The 23,067-nt window shown below is 42.4% G+C and overlaps 1 protein-coding gene across 1 annotated transcript in view; it reads left to right on the top strand.

The window, feature by feature from the left end:
- The window catches only part of C5 (complement C5), a 117,044-nt gene that overhangs the window by 48,023 nt on the left and 45,954 nt on the right, over positions 1–23,067 (top strand). The window contains exons 21-27 of the mRNA XM_027550679.1: positions 6,350–6,577; positions 7,765–7,825; positions 14,023–14,112; positions 15,432–15,644; positions 16,115–16,190; positions 20,398–20,557; positions 22,243–22,338. Of these exons, the coding sequence (XP_027406480.1) occupies positions 6,350–6,577; positions 7,765–7,825; positions 14,023–14,112; positions 15,432–15,644; positions 16,115–16,190; positions 20,398–20,557; positions 22,243–22,338 (924 nt within the window). The remainder of the gene's footprint in view (positions 1–6,349; positions 6,578–7,764; positions 7,826–14,022; positions 14,113–15,431; positions 15,645–16,114; positions 16,191–20,397; positions 20,558–22,242; positions 22,339–23,067) is intronic.

Raw genomic sequence — 23,067 nt, 5'->3', positions numbered from 1 at the left:
CTGGAATGTTAGGTCCATGAATCAAGGCAAATTGGAAGTGGTCAAACAGGAGATGGCAAGAGTGAACGTCGACATTCTAGGAATCAGAGAACTAAAATGGACTCAGTTCAGTTCAATTCAGTTCAGTCACTCAGTCGTGTCCGACTCTTTGTGATCCCATGAATCACAGCACGCTAGGCCTCCCTGTCCATCACCAACTCCCGGAGCTCACTCAGACTCACGTCCATTGAGTCAGTGATGCCATCCAGCCATCTCATCCTCTGTCGTCCCCTTCTCCTCTTGCCCCCAACCCCTCCCAGCATCAGAGTCTTTTCCAATGAGTCAACTCTTCACATGAGGTGGCCAAAGTACTGGAGTTTCAGCTTTAGCATCGTTCCTTCCAAAAAATGGACTGGAATGGGTGAATTTAACTCAGATGACCATTATGTCTACTACTGTGGGCAAGAATCCCTTAGAAGAAATGGAGTAGCCATCAGAGTCAACAACAGAGTCCAAAATGCAGTACTCGGATGCAATCTCAAAAGTGACAGAATGATCTCTGTTCATTGCTAAGGCAAACCATTCAGTATCACAGTACTCCAAGTCTATGTCCAACCAGTTATGCTGAAGAAGCTGAAGTTGAACAGTTCTATGAGGACCTTCAAGACCTTCTAGAACTAACACCCAAAAAAGCTGTCCTTTTCATTATAGGGGAATGGAATGCAAAGGTAGTAAGGCAAGAAATGCCTGGAGTAACAGGCAAATTTGGCCTTGAAGTACAGAATGAAGCAGGGCAAAGTCTAACAGAATTTTGCAAAGAGAACGCACTGGTTTTAGCAAACATGCTCTTCCAACAACACAAGAGAAGATTCCACACATGGACATCACCAGATAGTCAACACGGAAATCAGATTGATTATATTCTTTGCAGTCAAAGATGGACAAGCTCTATACAGTTAGCAAAAACAGACCAGGAGCTGACTGCAGCTCAGATCATGAACTCCTTATTGCCAAATTCAGACTTAAATTGAAAAAAATATGGAAAACCCCTAGACCATTCAGGTATGACCTAAATCAAATCCCTTACAATTATACAGTGGAAGTGACAAATAGATTCAAGAGATTACATCTCATAGACAGAGTGCCTGAAGAACTATGGAGGAATGTTCATGACATTGTACAGGAGGCGGTGATCAAGACCATCCCCAAGAAAAAGAAATGCAAAAATGCTTGTCTGAGGAGGCTTACAAATAGGTGAAAAAAAGAAGAAGAAAAAGGCAAAGGAGAAAGAGAAAGATATACCCATCTAAATGCAGAGTTCCAAAGAATAGCATGGAGAGATAAGAAAGCCTTCCTCAGCGATCAATGCAAACCAACAGAGGAAAACAATAGCATGAAAAGACTAGAGTTCTATTCAAGAAAATTAGAGATACCAAGGGAATATTTCATGCAAAGATGGGCATAATAAAGGACAGAAATGGTATGGACCTAAGAGAAACAGAAGATATTAAGAGGAGGTGGCAAGAATACACAGAACTATACAAAAAAAGATATTCATGACCCAGATAACCACTATGGTGTGATCACTCACCGAGAGCCAGTCATCCTGGAATGCAAGCAAAGTCAACTGGGCCTTAGGAAGCACCACTACAAACAAAGCTAGTGAAGGCAATGGAATTCCAGTGGAGCTGTTTCAAATCCAAAAAGATGAAGCTATGAAACTGCTGCACTCAATATGCCAGCAAATTTGGAAAACTGAGCGGTGGCCACAGGACTGGAAACAATCAGTTTTCATTCCAATCTCAAAGAAAAGCAATGCCAAAGAATGCTCAAACTATCACACAATTGCACTCATCTCACACGCTAGCAAAGTAATGCTCAAAAGTCTTCAAGCCAGGCATCAACAGTACAGGAACCGTGAACTTCCAACTGTTCAAGCTGGATTTAGAAAAGACAGAGGAACCAGAGATCAAATTGCCAACATCTGTTGGATCATCAAAAAAGCAAGAGAGTTCCAGAAAAACATCTACTTCTGCTTTATTGACTATGCTAAAGCCTTTGACTGTGTGGATCACCACAAACTTTGGAAAATACTTAAAGAGATGGGAACACCAGACTACATGATCTGCCTCCTTAGAAATCTGTCTGCAGGTCAAGAATCAACAGTTAGAACTGGACATGGAACAACAGACTGATTCCAAATCAGGAAAGGAGTATGTCAAGGATTTTTCTCGTCACCCTGCTTATTTAACTTATATGCATTGTACATCATGAGAAATGCTGGACTGGATGAAGCACAAGCTGGAATCAAGATTGCCGGGAGAAATATCAATAACCTCAGGTATGCAGATGACACCACCCTTATGGCAGAAAGTGAAGAAGAAGAGTCGGACATGACTGAGTGACTGAGCTGAACTGGACCTGAGGGCAGCCACCATTAGTCCCTTAAGTTCAGTTCAGTTGAGTTGCTCAGTCATGTCCAACTCTTTGCGACCCCATGGACTGCAGTATGCCAGCTTCCCTGTCCTTCACTATCTCCTGGAGTTTGCTCAAACTCATGTCCATCGAGTCAGTGATGCCATCCAATCATCTCAGCCCTCTGTCGTCCCCTTCTCCTCCTGCCCTCAATCTTTCCCAGCATCAGTCTTTTCAAATGAGTCAGCTCTTCGCATGAGGCAGCCAAGGTACTGGAGTTTCAGCTTCAACATCAGTCCTTCCAATGAATACCCAGGACTGATCTCCTTTAGGATGGACTGGTTGGATCTCCTTGCATTCCAAGGGACTCTCAAGAGTCTTCTCCAACACCACAGTTCAAAAGCATCAATTCTTCGGCACTCAGGTTTCTTTATAATCCAACTCTCTCATCCATACCTGACTATTGGAAAAACCATAGTTTTGACTAGATGGAAGTTTGTTGGTAAAATAATGTCTTTGCTTTTGAATATGCTATCTAGGTTGGTCATAACTTTCCTTCCAAGGAGTAAGCGTCTTAATTTCATAGTGGCAGTCACCATCTGTAGTGATTTTGGAGCCCAAAACAATAAAGTCTGACACTGTTTCCACTGTTTCCCCATCTATTTCCCATGAAGTGATGGGACCGATGCCATGATATTAGTTTTCTGAATGTTGAGCTTTAAGCCAACTTTTTCACTCTCCACTTTCACTTTCATCAAGAGGCTTTTTAGTTCCTCTTCACTTTCTGCCATAACGGTGGTGTCATCTGCATATCTGAGGTTATTGATATTTCTCCCGGCAATCTTGATTCCAGCTTGTGCTTCTTCCAGCCCAGCATTTCTCATAATGTACTCTGCACATAAGTTAAACAAGCAGGGTGACAATATACAGCCTTGACGTACTCCTTTTCCTATTTGGAACCAGTCTGTTGTTCCATGTCCAGTTCTAACTGTTGCTTCCTGACCTGCATATAGCTATTCTAAATTATTCCAAAACCCTAAGCTCAGCAAATTTCTTTTGCCATAAACCTTTCCCTCACAAATAGGTCTCAGATAACAATCCTTCCTATGGCCTCAAGCTGCGGCCTACTGTGCTATCCTGGAACACTCTTTGTAAGGATCCTTGAACATATGTCAATGGTTACTTTATAGATTATTTTCTGGGCACAACTGCAGAAGGCTTTGTGCTTTTTCATGCTTCTCTCAAGCACCTTAACATTCTTTCCAACCAACTCAACCAAAGAAAGGAAAGAACAAGTCAGAATCACAAGGCCTAACTCCCTCATCCTGGGGCCATGCCTGCGAGATGAGGAGGGGGGGTTGGGACCGTGCCTCCATTTTGTCAGTAATGCCTAATGTGGCTCCCAACAGCTGCAGTCACCATCTGCAGTGATTGTGGAGCCCAAAAAAATAAAGTCTCCCACTGTTTCCATTGTTTCCCCATCTATTTGCTATGAGGTAATGGGACCGGATGCCATGACCTTAGTTTTCTGAATGTTGAGTTTTAAGCCAACATTTTCACTCTCCACTTTCACTTTCATCAAGAGGCTCTTTAGTTCTTCTTCACTTTCTGCTGTAAGGGTGATGTCATCTGTGTTTCTGAGGTTATTGATATTTCTCCCAGCAATCTTGATTCCAGCTTGTGCTTCATCCAGTCCAGCATTTCTCATGATGTACAATGCATATAAGTTAAATAAGCAGGGTGACAAGAAAAATCCTTGACATACTCCTTTCCTGATTTGGAATCAGTCTGTTGTTCCATGTCCAGTTCTAACTGTTGATTCTTGACCTGCAGACAGATTTCTAAGGAGGCAGGTCAGGTGGTCTGGTATTCCCATCTCTTTAAGTATTTTCCAAAGTTTGTTGTGATCCACACAGTCAAAGGCTTTGGCATAGTCAATAAAGCAGAAGTAGATGTTTTTCTGGAACTCTCTTGCTTTTTCCATGATCCAGTGGATGGTTGGCAATTTGATCTCTGGTTCCTCTGCCTTTTCTAAATCCATCTGAACATTTGGAAGTTCACAGTTCATGTACTGTTGAAGAACAGTATTCTCCTGGCTTGGAGAACTTTGAGCATTACTTTGCTAGTGTGTGAGATGAGTGCAATTGTGCGGTAGTTTGAGCATTCTTTGGCATTGCCTCTCTTTGGGATTGGAATGAAAACTGACCTTTTCCAGTCCTGTGGCCACTGCTGAGTTTTCCAAATTTGCTGGCATATTGAGTGCAGCACTTTCACAGCATCATCTTTCAGGATTTGAAATAGCTCCATTGGAATTCCATCACCTCCACTAGCTTTGTTCGTAGTGATGGTTCCTAAGGCCCACTTGACTTAATGTTCCAGGATGTCTGGCTCTAGGTGAGTGATCACACCATCATGATTATCTAGGTCATGAAGATCTTTTTTGTACAGTTCTTCTGTGTATTCTTGCCACCTCTTCTTAATATCTTCTGCTTCTGTTAGGTCCATACCATTTCTGTCCTTTATTGAGCCCATCTTTGCATGAAATGTTCCCTTGGTATCTCTAATTTTCTTGAAGAGATTTCTAGTCTTTTCTTTCTCTTGTTTTCCTCTATTTCTTTGCATTGATCACTGAGGAAGGCTTTCTTATCTCTCCATGCTATTCTTTGGAACTCTGCATTCGAATGGGTATGCCTTTCTTTTTCTCCTTTGCCTTTAGCCCTCAGGTTAAAACTAAAAAATCAGGACCCTTACCCAATGTCCTTCCTTTCTTCTGAGGATCACCTTCTCTTCCAATCTCTAGTGACTTCAGATAGTTTTTTTTAAAATACATGTTTTGTCTAGAGCTCATAATTTTATTTTCAGAATAGTTATCTAGGAGGAAATACTTGGTTATTTCCGAAAGCAGAACCACTGCCAAAGTTTTTGCTTTTTGTTTTTGATAATTTGTATTGGTTTCAGAAGTTCTTTTCTTATCTCATTTACTAAGAGTTTTTATAATGAATTCATGTTGAATTATCAAATGTCTCTTCTTATCTGTTCTTACCTACCCTACCCATGATCTCCTGAGGGAATCATTGGCTTCAGGTGACCCTAAAGTCCTCTTTTAACTCCTGCCTCAGCCACCCTGGTTGTTGTGTTTCCCAGGAAGATAGTTAAGAGGAAAAACGAACTTGCCGTTTTTGAGAAATTCCTCAAAATTAGTTGTTGAATGTTGGTACGCCTTCTTGTGTACCTGCTTGATTTATTCTGGATCATACAGATTTATTCTTTTGGGGATAATCTGTCAGGTCATTAGATTTTGGAAAGCAGATGGAAAATGTTCACTATTTGAGCCGTAAGTCAGTACGTATCATTATTCTCCCCATTACAAAGCTGAAGAAGTGGAGGGTCATGTGCTCTTGGCACACAGAACGTGGCAGAGCCAAGATTTGAGCTTAGATCTTCCTGGAGCCACAGTGTGGATGTATAATGGGATACAAATGGGAAGTTAATGAGAAGCAAGATTGGAAAAGCTAGGGGGGGCATATTAGTCAGGGCCTCGAATGCCAAGAGATAGAGTTCTAGTATTTCATAAAACCACTTACTGAACACGAAAGGCTGAGCTGTAAGATACAAAGATGAATAACACACACAGCGTACCTGAGCCCGGGTTCCCACTCTCGGAATTATAAACATGTAAAGAGATGGTGTAACAAATGCTATCGTGACAACATTTGCTGAATGCGTGTGTGCTCAGTCACGTCTGACTTTTTGTGATCCTATGGACTGTAATCCACCAAGCAGCAACTGGTATGCATGTTTTAGAAAGTCTGAAATGAACTTTCTCTACCGCCTTAGAATATGAGGGATTATTTGACAGGTACCGGGGAGAATTTGTGTCCAGACGAACATAGTCAGGGCGTGCTTTCCTTATCATAAAGTGTTTTGAAATCATTGTTCACTGGTGATATTTCAGTTCTGTGTTAAAATGCATCCTGTGGAGGGGATCTGTTCATCAGGAACCCCAGTCACTGACTCTCAGGGGAGAAGATTCTCCAAGTGTGTGCTCCAGAAAATCGAGGGTTCCTCCAACCACTTGGTCACCTTCACTGTGCTTCCTCTGGAAGTCGGCCTCCACAACCTCAGCTTCTCACTGGAGACTTCGGTTGGAAATGAAATCTTAGTAAAAACACTACGAGTGGTGGTAAGAAAAATATGCTTTTTAAAAATTCTTTCATAAATACTTTTTTCTTTCTGGAAAAAGAAGTTATCAGCAACTCATGTTTAAGTGATTCAGAAAGAGAGACAGAAAGAGAAAATGATAACACAAACATAATAAAATGTTAACATGTGGGGGAATCTGGGTGGAGGCTATCTCAGATATTTTTAGACTGCTCTTGTAACTTTTAAGTCTGAAATTATGTTTTTAAAATTTAAATAAAACAATGATACTTGCTCACTGTAGAAAGCATGAAATACCAAAAAACTATAGAGAGGAAAATTAAAATCACCAATAACCCCTACAACCAGAAACATCCAATTTTAACATTTTGGTATTTCATTTTTTGAAGTATTTTTTCCCCCAACGCTTTTGGAAAATGTTTTGAAATCTGTGCCAGACATTATGCTAAGTACTGGAGCTACAGCAATAACTAAGACAGGACTTACGAACTTATAGTTTAGAATTTATAGTCAAAATTTTCCATTTTGTAAATGAGTAAACAGGTTAAAAAGGGGGAAGAAAACTATCATTTCTTAAATGCCATCATTCTTAAATGCTATTAAGTCACATGTTTTCATGTTATTCTTGACAAGAATCTTAACGACACAACTGGGCCTTCCTAGGTCTTCATTCTCGGAGTTCTGTTTTCAGTCGTGAAATTCACTTCAGTGAGCATACATCAACTTATTTTGTGCAAGGCATGTTCTGCGTTCTGTGCATTTTGCATGGTGTTCCATGCACAGATCCTGGAGCCACACTGCCTGAGCTTGAATCCTGGCTCCACTACCCCCTAGCAGTGTGACACCGGATAAGTTTCTTGATCTCTCTGGTTGTCAATTTCCTCATATGTCATATGGGAGTAATAATAGCACTTACTTCATAGAGTATTTTTGAGGTTAGATGAGCTAATACATACAGAGCACTTAGATCAGTTACCTGACACATATAATAACTTCTATTTCAGTGTTTGCTCTGATTATCATGCACATAGCCAGAAACTTTGGTTCCCGGATGTATGCATATAAGTATTAAAGCATATTTTGCCTTGTCCAAAACATCCAATAAATAAAAAAAAATTTTAATTGGAAAAATAGTCACGTTGACCCAAGCATTCAAGTCGTATATGTTTAGTTCTGTTCTTAACTGGATGTTTTTTGCCTTTATTTTAGCCAGAAGGTGTCAAAAGGGAAAGCTATGCTGGTGTTACTCTGGATCCACAGGGTGTCTATGGTAGGCAAGATGGTTTTGTATTTTATATGTTGTCTTTTGCTCAAGAGAGATGTGTGACCTGAAACATGATTTTTAAAATGTTAAATGTCCAGAATCAGAAGTGTCCCCTTCTTGGTTTGCTGTCATTTCTGGCAGCCGTGCTAGAATCTGGATGGATTTAGAACAAAGGAAAACCCCATTGGTTGCGGTTTTGGTTTGTTTTTGGCCGCACTTGGCTGGGTTTGGAGAGCTTACTTCCCAGACTAGGGATCAAACCCAGGCAGTGAGAGTACCGACCCCCAACCACTGGACTGCCAGGGAATTCCCCAAATAACCCCGTTAGTTTTAAACGCAAAACATTGAAATAGTAACAGCAGCCTGACTTCCCTTATACATCAGTCATTTTATCCTTCACGATGATATTTTCTTATAGAACCATCAATCTAAAGAACACCCAAGAAAAAGTCATTTACGTTCTTAAATTTAACATGCTTATTTGAAAACACAGTAATGCTGATTACTTAACAAAGCCATTCCTCATTGTTCCTGCTTCCTTGCTTTCCCTCCAACTAAGATATTCTAAATGAAAGTTAGAACTGTGCAGGCATTTGAGCACTTAATCAAAGCCTAAATACACAGGTATTTATGAAATTTAGAATGTTCTCAGTTAACAGTTCTTTTCACCAAAAAAGACAGACTGCTGTAGTTCTTAATAAATGGTTAAAATTTGCCTATTATTGCATTGTATCATTTTTCTTTTCTTTCAGGGATACAGCAATAGGGAAAAAAAGTTTGTTTGTTTGTTTGTTTTAAATAAATCAAGACCACTATACTTAGAGTGATATTTCCTCTGGCAAAGCAAAGAATTAATATTTACATTTCAAATCAGCCCAAATTGAATAAGGATGACTTCATGCAAACTTTTCTCTAATTTTATCTCCACACAAATTTCCTTCCACCCTGTGAAGGATCTATGGGGAGAGTTGCTGGTGGGGAGGGGGCGGTTGGGAGCGGATTTCTCTCCACACCAGCCTCCTCTGGGAGAATGGAAGGTTAGAGGAGCTCTCTGAGGCCAGATCGCCAGGGACCTGCTGCCTTAGGGCCGTGCCCCGAACATTCTGAGGCTCTGGCCTCATGTGGTCACGTCACACCTCAGAGCCAATGCTTCCTTTATCTTCTTTTCCTCTTCACCCTTAAGCCTACCACACTCACGTTACTGCAAACAGCTTTCCAAAGCAGCCCTGCCTTACCCATCCTAGGTGTGAACCTGAGGACCACAAGATGGCAGCGATCTTTTATCTGGGAGTAGATCTCTCCATCAAAAATCTTGGTTAAAAAAAGAATCTATGCTTCTTTCCAATCTCGTCATGTGACTTTTTTCCCTTGTTATTTTAGACAACTTGGATTCACGCACCTTTTATTACTTTCCAGAGTGCTAAAAAGGGTAAAGATGACTATCAGTTCTTTCCAGTTTATTTCAAAGATTTTATTAAACACTTCTAATCTGTATATACTGGAGTTGGTATACCAGTATGATACCTTATGGGCTTCCCTGGTGGCTCAGCAGTGAAGAATTCACGTGCAATACAGGAGATACAGGAGACGTGGATTCATTCCCTGGGTTGGGAAGATCCCCTGGAGAAGAGCACGGCAGCCCACTCCAGCACTCTCGCCTGGAGAATCCCGGGGCAGAGGAACCTGGTGGGCTACAGTCCACAGGGCTGCACAGATGCAACTGAACAAGACACAAGTCGCCCGACCAGGGTGACTGAGCACACATGCGCACATGATACTTTAGAGAGGTTGTTTTTTTTTTAAAGGCTAAAAAAACTTTGGAAAAGTAAACAGACAATAATGGTCAAGGAAATCTGAGGAAAATACCAATGAGAGAGAATGAGGCATCAAAACAAATTGCAAAGTAGTAGAAATTAAAATTATGTGACATCAGCTTAAAAAGAGACTAAACACAGAAACTCATAACACAAGACTAGCCTAGCCTTTGGTTCCTGCTTTCTCTGCCTGACAAGCTTTCTCCCCAATTCTTACCTTGGGTGCAAAGAGTTCAGCTCTTCAGCCCCCTCAGTCCCAGCACGTTGTCACCATCAGTCTGGACAGGGCCCTCCCGTGCTTTATTTCCTCATTCCTGACCCCCGCAACCACTTCCCTTTCTTCACATGCCCCCACTCTGATATGCTTGGTATATGTCTTTGAGTAAGGAAGTAAGGTTATTTCGTGTGTGTTTGGTTTTTTTCAACATATGAAAGGTGGTGTGCTATAGATCCTGTTCTAGTTACGTTTTTAAACTCAGTACTTTGTTTTAAACTAGTATTTCTATTGCTATGCATACATTTGATTCACTGCTTCTTACACAGTATTTCAGAGTATATTCTGTTACCAAACTCAAGTTCAGCTGCTTGCTGCTCAAAAGGCAATATTTTGAGAGGCAAATGTCAACAGAAAGGAAAGATGTTTTAATCAGAAAAGCTGGCAATCTGGCAAGAAAGTATACTCATGCCTGAAAGACCAACTCCAAAGATTCTGCTCAGCTATGACAGTTTTTTGGGCTTCATAGATGGCTCAGTGGTAAAGAATCCATCTGCAGTGCAGGAGATGCAGGTTCGATCCCTGGGATGGGAAGATTCCCTGGAGAAGGAAATGGCAACCCACTCCAGTATTCTTCCTGGAAAATCTCATGGGACAGAGGAGCCTGGTGGGCTACAGTCCACGGAGTCTCAAAAGAGTCAGAGTCAGACACAACTTACCTACTAAAAAATGGCAGTTTTTAAAGGAGAAGGGGGCAGAGTGTCAGTGAATCATGGAGGCAGGAGGTTGAGTTCTGCATCATTCTCCACTGTATGCAGACTGGCTGACTCTTTCTGGAGATGTTATCTTGCCCACATCATTTGTCTAGGTGTAGAAAGCTAGTCATTCTTTAAAAAAAAAAAAAATTTGTTTCATATTGGAGTATAATTGATTAACAATGTTGTGTCAGTTTCAAGTGTACAGCAAAGGGATTCAGTGACACATATATATGTATCCTTTTCAAATTATTTTCCCATTTAGGTTATTACAGAATATTGAGTGGAGTTCCCTGTGGAGCTGGTCATTCTCTAAACTGCTTAATTCTTCATTCTTGGTTCTTTTTATCCACAGGTTAGGCAAGAATCAATAGGTTAGGCAAGGCATGGTGTGCATTTCAGTTCAGTTCAGTCGCTCAGTCGTGTCCAACTCTGCAATCCCATGAATTGCAGCATGCCAGGCCTCCCTGTCCATCACCAACTCATTTAGGAAAGCACAATTTAGCAGTTAGGTTAAGCAGCCTAGTGATGTCATTCCTATAGTTGTTAATAGGTTCCTTTAAAGTTAGAGGGGGACACAAATGGGCAAACAGGAAAGGGGCATAAGAACTGCTGTCAATTCCCTATTGTCAAATATCATTCCATTTCTATGGGATCAGGGGTGACGGCCCATCTTCTGTAATTTCTCCATGCTGACACAGAGCACCGTATTCTCAGAGTGAAATATGTCAACATGAGTCTGTAGCATCTCTGATGACAATCTTAGTTGCCTGCTTACATATATGGGCAGAGCAAGCTACAGTTATCTTGATGCCCACAAGATATAGTTTATTATGAACAATAATGTTAATCCCATTCTCTTGAAGCCAGATCTTGGAATTGTGCTAGCCAGACATTCAAGACTGCTCAAGATGGAGCCGCTTAGGTAATGGCTACAATCTGGCCATCACACAGTTTTTTACCCTCTGGTCCTAGTCACAGTATCTGTAAAACAGTTCAGGAACGTGCATCAGACACTTAGTCTGTGACCATTGTCTTAATCATCAACTACTCTTTTGTACTTGGTTGGGAGCGGGGGTCTGCAGGGCTCTGCTTGGTTCTGATTCCACCACCACTTTGCTCATCCACCTCCTGCTGACAGATTCCCCACCACCATCAACAGTGCTGCAGTGAACATCCTTTTTCATCCCTCTTTACAGATCTGTGTGAGCATTTATCTGGTCTGTTTCTCAGAGTTGAACTGCTGGGTCAAAGGGCATATGCATATAGAATATCATTTCCTTCTGTCACACTGCTCCTCAGAATGGCTCTACTATTTACACCTCCACCAGCACTGCATGAAGATTCTTTTCATTCCACGCCCACTCACCTCTAAAATGTGTCACTTTTGAGGGGCATAAAGCAGTAGCTCATTATTGTTTAATCTATAACTCTTCTGAATACGATGATATCTAAACATCTATTCAAATGCTTGCTGGCCACTTGGGCTTCCCATCTGTGAATCACCTATTCCTATCTTTTGCATTTTCTCTATTTTCCACTCGGGTTTTCCCATCTTTTTCTGGTTGGTTTTTGTCTCCAGTGTACTTCTTTGAGCAGTAACGAACTTCAGTGGGTTTTGAACAGGAATCCTTTATTCTGATATAGTCAGATTCATTATAATTTCACTTTACAGTCATATATCTTAGCTCACAAGAACACTGTTGTGTATTTTGTCCCCTTGGCTTTACAGATTTAACTTTTACATGTTTTAATCTCTCTGGAATCTGCCTTTATATGTGATGCCTTGATGGATCTTTTTTATGACCTCTGACAGGAGTAAAATTGACTTCCCTAATATTTAGTTTTCTCTTCTGTGCCTTTTCCATTTGGTAGAAGAGTTGCTAACGAGAACTGAAATAGTCAAGGGCAGATATCAATGGAAAAAAATCGTGGAGAATCAAATCTAAATAATCTCAAACAAGCTACTGTCATAAGTACTGTAAAAGGAGCACAAACTCTTTGCCAGGCTCTTTGTTCTTATTATTTTTATCTTCACAAAAACCCTTTGAGGAAAATATTATTATTTCTGTTTCACTGGTGAGCAAGCCAAGGCATAGCAAGGTTCTGTCTTGCCCAGTGTCACATTCTGGAATGAGCTCTTTGTGAACTCAATGCTCTTTCAACCACAATGAGATACTCGCAAATGCCCCTCACTCAGTGTTACTTTAACATTATATCCTTGGCATTTATCAAAGGTTAAAACTTACCTGAAGAACATTCCTGTTCTTGTCTCTTTCGCCAGGCGGTTTGGCTATTAAATTGTAAAATGTCGCTTTATTTTCTTTAGCATCTGCCATGTCCGAGGGACTAAGTGCTTGGGACTATAGCATTCAAGACGGTTCCAGCCCTCAAACTGCTTTCTTAGCAGGACAAGTGGAGAAGTCTCTTTGCAGTGACTACTACGGGCTCTGCAGTAAAACCTCCTGAGTTCAGATGCAGCTTCATCTGTGCTAGCTCTGTGACCTTGAGCAACTTGCTTTCTAAGCCTCATTTTCTCATCTACAAAATTCAAAGAATAAGAATAGACCCAGTACACAGGGTTGCTGTGAGGATCCATTATAAAAAGCACACAAAGAGCTCAGTTGTGTGCTTGGTTCTCTATCAGTAGGATGATAAATACTACCATTTCTATGAGATAAGCCACTGATTGCAGTAGAAAATGCTCTGACACAGGCATGCTTAAACTTGGGGGCTTCCCTGGTGGCTCAGACAGTAGAGAATCTGCCTGCAACATAGGAGACTGGGATTTGATCCCTGGCTCAGGAAGATCCCCTGGAGAATGGAATGGCTACCCACTCCAGTATTCTTTCTTTTTTTTTAATTTATTTTTTTAAATTGAAGGATAATTGCTTTACAGCATTTTGTTGTTTTATGTCAAACCTCAACATGAATCAGCCATAGGTATTGCCTGGGAAATCCCACAGACAGAGGAGCCTGGAGGGCTACAGTCCATAGGGTCGCAAAGAGTCAGACACGACAGAAGCGACTAAAAAAAGAAAATTGTACAGAGAGAAAAAGTGTCTAAGTTAGATGGAGAGGAAAAGGTGGAAAGGATTTCAGGGCATGCTTCCCAATGGAGTTAATCTTCACATTTCCTTGACTAAGGATTATATGTTAGTTATTTTTAGATTTCAGTTCCGAGAACAATTTTCTCTCTTTGGACAAAATGGCATGCTCCCTCTTACTGGTGAAAAAGATTTACATAACCTATTTATTTCCTATCCTGTAATGACCAGGAAGTTTGAAGTCAACTTTAATGCTTTATTTAATGAGATTATGTAAGCCTAGGGTTTGATCAAAATCTTTGATTATTTTTAACTTCCCTTTTAAATTTTAATACTGTGATTATAAAAGAGTCTTTTTTTTTTTTTTTTTCAGGCATCATTAGCAGGCGAAAGGAGTTCCCATACAGGATACCATTAAATATGGTCCCCAAAACAAAAGTCAAAAGAACTGTGAGTATAAAAGGTAAATTAACCAGTGCCATTTTTATTTCTTATTTCACTGTGTTTCAAACAAAAGTCAAGTATTCTCATGACTTTCCCATTTCTCCTCTTCTCTACTCAGTTGCATATCCAACGGGGGCTCTGGGAGTGCCCTGTTCCTGCCCTCACCTTCACTTCCCCAAGCTCACTTTCAGCTCTCTTCTTCCAGGGGCTTGATTTCATGGAGATTCATGCTCCCATGATGGAGGGGGGAGCTGTCACTGGCCCAAAGACTTCTCTAACATGAGAGTGCAGCTGCGTCCAGATTTAAAGGACTTTCTATGATCCAAGTGGGCAGTCTTAGTCCAGAAACAGTTGCATGCCCTGCAAATGGCCCCAGGAAAGCAGCTCTGGGGCCATTTGTAGCACTGGTGTTTTTAGTGGGCTTTATCCCTGGCCTCCAGCCTTTAAAAATTCAAGGACTTATCATCACAAGAATAGAATGTCCTGACTACATTTTATCTCAGATAAAAGCTTGGAATCACAGAATGTTAGTACTGGAAAGGACCTTTCTAAGCATGCCCCACCCTGTTGTTGGATATATAAGAGAGTGGTTTTCCAGGTCTCACGATGAGATATAGACAGAGCCCTCATGGCATTCACAGAGCGTTCACAGTTCAGACTCTTGGCTTTGCACTGGGGAAGTGATTGATTCATAGGGTTTATGATATCTAAAGCTATCACGTTGAAAGTGAAAGTGAAGTCGCTCAGTCGTGTCCGACTCTTTGCAACCCATGGACTCTAGCCCACCAAGCTCCTCCGTCCATGGGATTCTCCAGGCAACAATACTGGAGTGGGTTGCCATTTCCTTCTCCAGGGGATCTCCCCGACCCAGGGATCGAACCCAGGTCTCCCACATTGCAGGCAGGCGCTTTAACCTCTGCGCCACCAGGGAAGCCCTTAAATACAAGAATCAGAGATTTCAAGGGAGGAAAGGAAGCCAGGTTGAAAGAAGAAGCGGGAGGAAGCAGGAAAGGGAGGCGAAAGGGGTGGCCTTATCACTTTGAATGGCAACTAACTTGCCTTTTCCAGTAGGCTATAATCCGGCCACTGTATTACATACACCATCTTACCTCCATGTCACGGTGGTATGTTTAGGCCTGGTGTTTCTTTAAATACAACTGTCTAATCAGATATTTTTCCCTCTCCCCAGTTCTGAGAAGAAATTCAACTGCTTAGATTAAAAAGGAAAGAATAAGGACGGTTGCTCTTATCGCCACTGAAAATGTACCCTTACTCAGAAGCTGGTAAAAGCTGAGCGTATCTACTTTGATTTTTTGTTTGTGTGCTTGTTTGTTTCAGGACTGCTTATAGGCGAGATCATGTCTGCAGTCCTGAGTCAGGAAGGCATTGATAGTCTTACCCGCCTCCCCAAAGGCAACGCAGAGGCGGAGCTGATGAGCGTGGTCCCAGTGTTCTATGTTTATCACTACCTGGAGGCGGGACATAATTGGGACATCTTTTCTACGAACTCATTAACTCAAAAACAGAACCTGAAGACAAAATTAAAAGAAGGTAAAAGAAAATCTGTTTCACATATTGTACATTAAAATCTTGTGATTTTTTTAAGCTAAAATTTGATTAAACTAATATTTAAGTTATGAATTACACAAAACCTTAGTTGTAAAAACACTTCCGCCAAAAAAAAAACAAAAAACCATGAGGCGGACTCTGTTACACAAATAAATACCGTTTGCTGCAGCGTTTTGGCTTAACTTACTGAAACGCCTGGATGCGAGACAAGACACCTGGATTCCAAACTCTGCAGAGCACTTCCTTCCTTCTTGAATGAGCTCAGAATGTTCTGCTTGATAATTCCCAGCTCAAGCGATGCATATACCTCCTTTGAGAAGCTCAGTGTTGGCCACAAAGCATACGTTGGCTGCCCAACACCGGAGGAAGCTTACCTTTCCCAGGGGCTCATACTGCGCTGAGTAGAGCCGGGGGTCACTGAAGCTCTGTGTTCTTTTCCTGCTGCCTCTTAGGGATGGTGAGCATCATGTCCTTCAGAAATGCTGACTATTCCTACAGCATGTGGAAGGGTGGCAGTGCTAGCACTTGGTAAGTGGAACGTTTTGACTTGTGTTTTCACACAGTAGTGGACTAGAGAATAACAACTCTAATGGGCGCTCCGTCCAGCGGCTCAGGCTGAGACGCCTAGTCGTCTTTCACTTGCAAGCCTCATGTGACCCAGCAAATACTTTTGGCTGCACCTGCAAAGTACATCCTGAACCTGACTGCTGTTGCGTTGCTTAGTCACTAGTTCCCATCAGACCCTTTGTGACTCCGTGGACTGTAGCCCTCAGGGCTCCTCTGTCCATGGGATTTCCCAGGCAAGAGTACTGCAGTGGGTTGCCATGTCCTTCTCCAGGGGATCTTTCTGAATCAGGGACTGAACCCGTGTCTCCTGCATTGGCAGGTGGATTCTTTACCTCAGAGCCACCAGGGAAGCCCTGAACTTGACTACTTCTCACTAACACCAACATGCCACCCGGGTCCAAGCCATTCTCATCTCTGACTTGGGTTATGACCGTAGCGGCCTCTGGTCTCTCAGCCTCAACCCTGTCTCCTCTTCAGTCTGTACTCAGCACAGCAGCCAGAGTGAGTCTGTTAGAGCATAAGTGTGGTCACATCACTCAAAACCGTTCGGAAGTGTCCCGTCTTACCCAGGGTAAAACCCAGACTTCTTACTATGATCTACAAGACCCCGCGTGATCTAGTGACACCTCACCTCTCTGACCACGTCCCCCGCTACTCTCTTTCACCCCACCCGAGCCCCACTGGCCTTCTTGCTGTTCCTTGAACCTGCTGACCACGCTTCCACCTCAGAGCCTCTGCACTTACTGTGCCCTGTTCCCTCTCGTCTGGGGAACACTCTCTGCCAGGTGTCAGCGAGGCAGGCTCCCCCCTCTCCCTCAAGCCTTTACCAAGAGTCACCTCCTCAGTGAGGGCTCTAGTAATCATTCTATCTAAAATTACATCCCATTCCAGTACATCATTTACTTTACTTCCTCCTATTCTCCTAAAAATGTATCCCTAACACTCTCCTTATCTCCTTATTGTCTGTCTGGTCACTAGAATGTACGCTCCACAGAGGCAGTTTCAAGTATTCCTGGTGCCTGGTACTGGAGGTGCTGAGCAAGTACTTATTCAGTGGGCACTATACCTTCCAAAGTTCTGATGATCTGAGGGAAAGACAGTCTCAGTCAGTAAATCTGAATTGTTTCTGTTGTTCTATTCAATTGCTAAGTTGTGTCCAGTTCTTTGGGACCCTATGAACTGCAGCACTCCAGGCTTCTCTGTCCTTCACTATCTCCTGGAATTTGCCGAAATTCCTGTCCACCGAGTTGGCGACGCTATCTAATTATCTCATCTTCTGCCGCACCCTTCTCCTTTTGTCTTCAATTTTTCCCAGCATCAGGGTCTTTTCCAGTGAGTTGGCTCTTCATCAGGTGGCTAAAATATTGGAGTTTCAGCTTCAGCATCAGCCCTTCCAATGAACACCCAGGACTGATCTCCTTTAGGATGGACTGGTTGGATCTCCTTGCAGTCCGAGGTACTCTCAAGAGTCTTCTCCAACACCACAGTTCAAAAGCATCAATTCTTTGGTGCTCAGCTTTCTTCACAGTCCAACTCTCACATCCATACATGACTACTGGAAAAACCATAGCCTTGACTAGATGGACCTTTGTTGACAAAGTAATGTCTCTGCTTTTTAATATGCTATCTAGGTTGGTCATAACTTTCCTTCCAAGGAGTAAGTGTCTTTTAATTTCATGGCTGCAGTCACCATCTGCAGTGATTTTCGAGCCCCAAAAAGTAAACTCAGCCACTGCTTCCGCTGTTTCCCCATCTATTTGCCATGAAGTGATGGGACTGGATGCCGTGAGCTTAGTTTTCTGAATGTTGAGCTTTAAGCCAACTTTTTCACTCTCTTCTTTGATTTTCATCAAGACGCTCTTCAGTTCTTCTTCACTTTCTGCCATAAGGGTGGTGTCATCTGCATATCTGAGGTTATTGATATTTCTCCTGGCAATCTTGATTCCAGCTTGTGCTTCATCCAGCCCAGCGTTTCTCATGATGTACTCTGCATATAAGTTAAATAAGCAGGGTGACAAGAAAAAGCCTTGACATACTCCTTTTCCTATTTGGAACCAGTCTGTTGTTCCATGTCCAGTTCTAACTGTTGCTTCCTGACCTGCATACAGATTTCTCAAGAGGCAGGTCAGGTGGTCTGGTATTCCCATCTCTTGAAGAATTTTCTACAGTATGTTTTGATCCACACAGTCAAAGGCTTTGGCATAGTCAATAAAGCAGAAATAGATGTTTTTCTGGAACTCTCTTGCTTTTTCCATGATCCAGCGGATGTTGGCAATTTGATCTCTGGTTCCTCAGCCTTTTCTAAACCCAGCTTGAACATCTGGAAGTTCATGGATCACGTATTGTTGAAGCCTGGCTTGGAGAATTTTGAGCATTACTTAACTAGCATGTGAGATGAGTGCAATTTTGTAGTAGTTTGAGCATTCTTTAGCATTGCTTTTCTTTGAGACTGGAATAAAAACTGACCTTTTCCAGTCCTGTGGCCACTGCTGAGTTTTCCAAATGTGCTGGCATATTGAGTGCAGCACTTTCATAACATCATCTTCTAGGATTTGAAATAGCTCAACTGGAATTCCATCATCTCCACTAGCTTTGTTCGTAGTGATGCTTTCTAAGGCCCACTTGACTTCACATTCCAGGATGTCTGGCTCTAAGTGAGTGATCACACCATCGTGATTATCTGGGTCGTGAAGACCTTTTTTGTACAGTTCTTCTGTGTATTCTTGCCATCTCTTCTTAATATCTTCTGCTTCTGTTAGGTCCATACCATTTCTGTCCTTTATTGTGCCCATCTTTGCATGAAATGTTCCCTTGGTATCTCTAATTTTCTTGAAGAGATCTCTAGTCTTTCCCATTCTGTTGTTTTCCTCTATTTCTTTGCATTGATCGCTGAGGAAGGCTTTATTATCTCTCCATGCTATTCTTTGGAACTCTGCATTAAAGTGGCTGTCTGAGGAGGCTTTACAAATAGCCATGAAAAGAAGAGAAGCAACAAGCAAAGGAGAAGGGGAATTTGAATATAGACAAAGGGGAATTTGAATATAGACCCATTTGAATATAGACAAAGATTTATATATATATATATATATATATATATATATATATATGGCCAACACCTGAATACCCCAAAAAAATTTTTTTAGAAATACAGGGAAGATAAAAAATTAAAGAGAATAATATTCATTTTAAAAAGAAAAAGGAAAACAAAATTTTAAAGTAAGGGAGAGAGTGAAGTGGTCTGAGTCTCGGGGGTTTCTGGCCCCTGGGCTGCTGAGTGAAGGAATCAGAGAGGAGGAGAGGAGGTATAAGAGGCACCTGGGGTCATGAGGTCGATCCCCTTGGACAGTCTCTGCGGGAGTTAGTAGAGACTGAGCTGGTTTGTTTGGGGCAGTGCCAGTCGTCGCTCTGCTCGGGCTTCGTAGAGCGCAGGGGGCGGGAGCTGCTCTCTAGCTGAGGCACGGGGTTTCTCGATGTCGGTGCCCCTCTTGCTGCTGAGCACGGGCCGTAGGGCAGGCGGGCTCAGCAGTCCCGAGGAATGTGGGATCTTCCGGGCCAGGAATTGAACTTGTGTCCCCCGCCATGTCAGGTGGATTCTTAACCACTGGACCACCAGAGAAGTCTCCTGAACTTGTTTTTTGACTAAGTAATCATAATAAATAAAGCTTCCTTGAGAGGTAGCGAGTTCTCCATCAATGGTGTGACTCAAGGGGAAGCGAGATAAACACCCCCACGGGTATTAGGGAAGAGAATTCAGACCTCAGATGGGGATTGAGATCAGATAGCTTGTACAAATTTTACAATCTAGAATTTTATAATTTTGCTCCTCAGTATCTCATGTTTGTGAGTCAGTGCTTTGACTCTATTTGTTTGAACGCTATCCAACGTTAGAGAATAATTTTTGTATCATCAGGCATCAGTTTTCAGCTTGTACGCAGGCTAACAATGCTGCCCTCACAGAAGATGTGTTGCTTACCTTCGGTTGTTTTTGGAGATCTTCCTGATACCTTTCCTGATGTTTTGAAATAGTAACATCTTACTTCAGAATTGCGTGTTTTGAAATGTTTTTCTTTTCAAGAATAAACACTGTATGAACGAAAACACACTGCAGGTTGAAAGCCCAAAGGGCTTCAGTGTCTAAATGTTTATTTATTTGATTTTCATCCCAAAGGTTAACAGCTTTTGCTCTAAGAGTACTTGGACAAATAAGTAAATATGTAGATCAGAACCAAAATTCGATTTGTAATTCTTTATTGTGGCTGCTTGAGAAATGTCAGCTGGAAAATGGATCATTCAAGGAAAATTCCGACTATCAACCTGTGAAGTTACAGGTAAGGAAACCAAATGCACAGATGAACAATACTTGGATTTAAAAGTCTGAGTTGTGTTCTCATTCATTTTTAGAAGGGGAAAATATATGCAATCCTGCAAGAAACTTCTCTTGAGTACAGGCAAAGAATTTGAAAAGTCTTCTCATCCTGTTATTCAGATAATTCAAAATAGGTCAGATGAGTAGGATCGTGGGCATCTGGTGTCACAGGCGTTCGTGGGTCGCAGAGCACAAGCGCTGGAGCTCAGAGGGGTAAACGGGCCCTTTTGTCTACAAACACTCGGTACAAAGTCTGCACTTGAACTTCAAGGCCTTCTCACAGGTCAAGGCTGTAATTTGTTGTTGTGAAAGATGGAAGGGATCCTACGTACACTCTGTTAAAAAGAAGGTTAGAGTCAATTTATTAAGAAGTACAACAAAGTGTTGTTTCATATTGGAATCCACTTACATGTTTAAATTGAAAAATCTCTCCAAAATACTGCTACAGCATCTTCTACTCCTAGAATGTATTTTTAGGATCCAACAGCTTTCCTTTATTTATTTATTTTGCCTGCCCCAATCCAATCCCTTTCATGTCACAAGCGGCCTTCCTGGCTGACCGGGGTCCCATAATTAGGACCGATTAGGACTCCCACGAGAAGTGAGGGCAGCTGACATCATCTAGGTGCTATTTGAAAAGGAAGATACTACAACAATTTTTTTTTTTTAATCCTACACATCTATCCAGCTGTTCACATCCATTCAACAACCATTCACGGAGCACCTGAAATGTGCTAGGGCCTCTTTGGGGAACCCTGAGGGAGGAAGAGTGGGAAGAATGGATCAGAGAGCACCCGTGCCCCAAAGGAGCTCACACACTGGTAGGGAGAGCAGGGTACAGATACTAACAACTCTAATCAAGATTTAAGTTTATGTGTTCATTTATTTAGTCAATAAATATGTACAGAATGTGTACAAAGTGCTACCTAGTAGGGATATAATAGTGAACAAAACAGGTATGGTCACTGAGGCCATGGCGATTGTTACCATCTAGCAGAAAAGTCAGACCTTAAGTGATTTCACGTGTGTGATTCACACTAAGAAAAGGCCGATACGGTTTCTTTGAAAGCAGGAGCTCTCACTTAGATTGGGGAAGTGAAAAAAACGATTTGACCAGGTTCCTAGGAGCTAGGGAGGAGGGAGGCAGGCAGAAGGGTCCAAGTAGTGCAAGCAGCATGCCTGTCCTCTCGAAGTGGAGAGAGGGTGGTCCGTTCAAAGAGCTGGAGCCTAGAGGACTCAGGGTGAGTGGCACAAGATTGAAGCTGGAGAGATGAGTAGAAGGTCATCTCCTGGGAGGTCTTAGACACACTGCCTTGGAACGTCACTGCCCTAAGAGGAGAAAATATGGGAGGACAGAGGAAGAATCGGGCCTTGTAGAGGAGGTGGCCCTTTAACAGGGTCTTGAAGGAGAAGGTGAGCTTGAACGTGGTGAAGGGGTGTGAAGTGGAGCTCCAGGGTGGAGAGGTGGAGGAGAGAGAAGCAAGTGAAAGCATGTGAAACTCAGAGCTTTGAGAAGACGCCAGGGGCCCCGCTGGCCCGCATGAAGGGAGAGAGAGGGAGGGGAGGCCAAAGTGGAGAGTCAAGCCAGGTCATTTCGTTTGAAAGACACCATTTCACTCTCCTTTTAAAACATTGCTTGTTTTTTAGGGGACCTTGCCTGTTGAAGCCCGAGAGAAGACTTTGTATCTCACAGCCTTTGCTGTGATTGGCATTAGAAAGGCTTTTGATATATGCCCCTTGGAGGTAAGTGTTTTCTTTCTCCAACACCCATCATCTGTTTCTGTACCATATTCGGGGAACAGAGCGGGGGATAGGGCGGGGGCTTGAAAATAACCTGAACTCCAGAATTTAAGGAGTTCTGAAGCATGATAGGTACTAAAGAGCGTCTAGTCCAACCCACTCATTGACAGCTGAGAAAACCGGGGCCTGTAAGGAAGGTGAATTTAATTGTCGCATGTCACAAGATACTGAATTGTAGACCTGTGATTAGAATAATGACTTCTGAATTGTGATGAGAAGACGACCCCATGTCCCTGGGATCCTACTCTTGCCCCTGCTAACTCTTACTCTACGTATGGGACTGTTCTTTTATTACATGGAATCAGTTCAGTTCAATTCAGTTGCTCAGTTTTGTCCGACTCTTTGCAACCCATGGACTGCAGCACACCAGACTTCCCTGTCCATCACTAACTCCCAGAGCTACTCAAACTCATGTCCATTGAGTCAGTGATGCCATCCAACCATCTCATCCTCTGTCGTCCCTTCTCCTCCGCCTTCAGTCTTTCCCAGCATCAGGGTCTTTTCCAAGGACTCAGCTCTTGGCATCAGGTGGCCAAAGGATGGACTCACATGGAGTACTGAGGCTCAAGTGCTCTGGGTCTCAGAACTGCTAAGGACACCCCTGCCGTGCTTTCTGCCTGGGCTGTGCTGTTCATTTGCTTGGAAGCTGAGGGGAGAAAGGAGAGGATCCAC

Source organism: Bos indicus x Bos taurus, chromosome 8, assembly GCF_003369695.1.
Source record: "Bos indicus x Bos taurus breed Angus x Brahman F1 hybrid chromosome 8, Bos_hybrid_MaternalHap_v2.0, whole genome shotgun sequence".
In the NCBI taxonomy this organism is placed as follows: domain Eukaryota; kingdom Metazoa; phylum Chordata; class Mammalia; order Artiodactyla; family Bovidae; genus Bos; species Bos indicus x Bos taurus.
The sequence above is the reverse complement of the archived record's forward strand: the minus strand, read 5'-3'. Positions and strand labels throughout refer to the sequence as shown.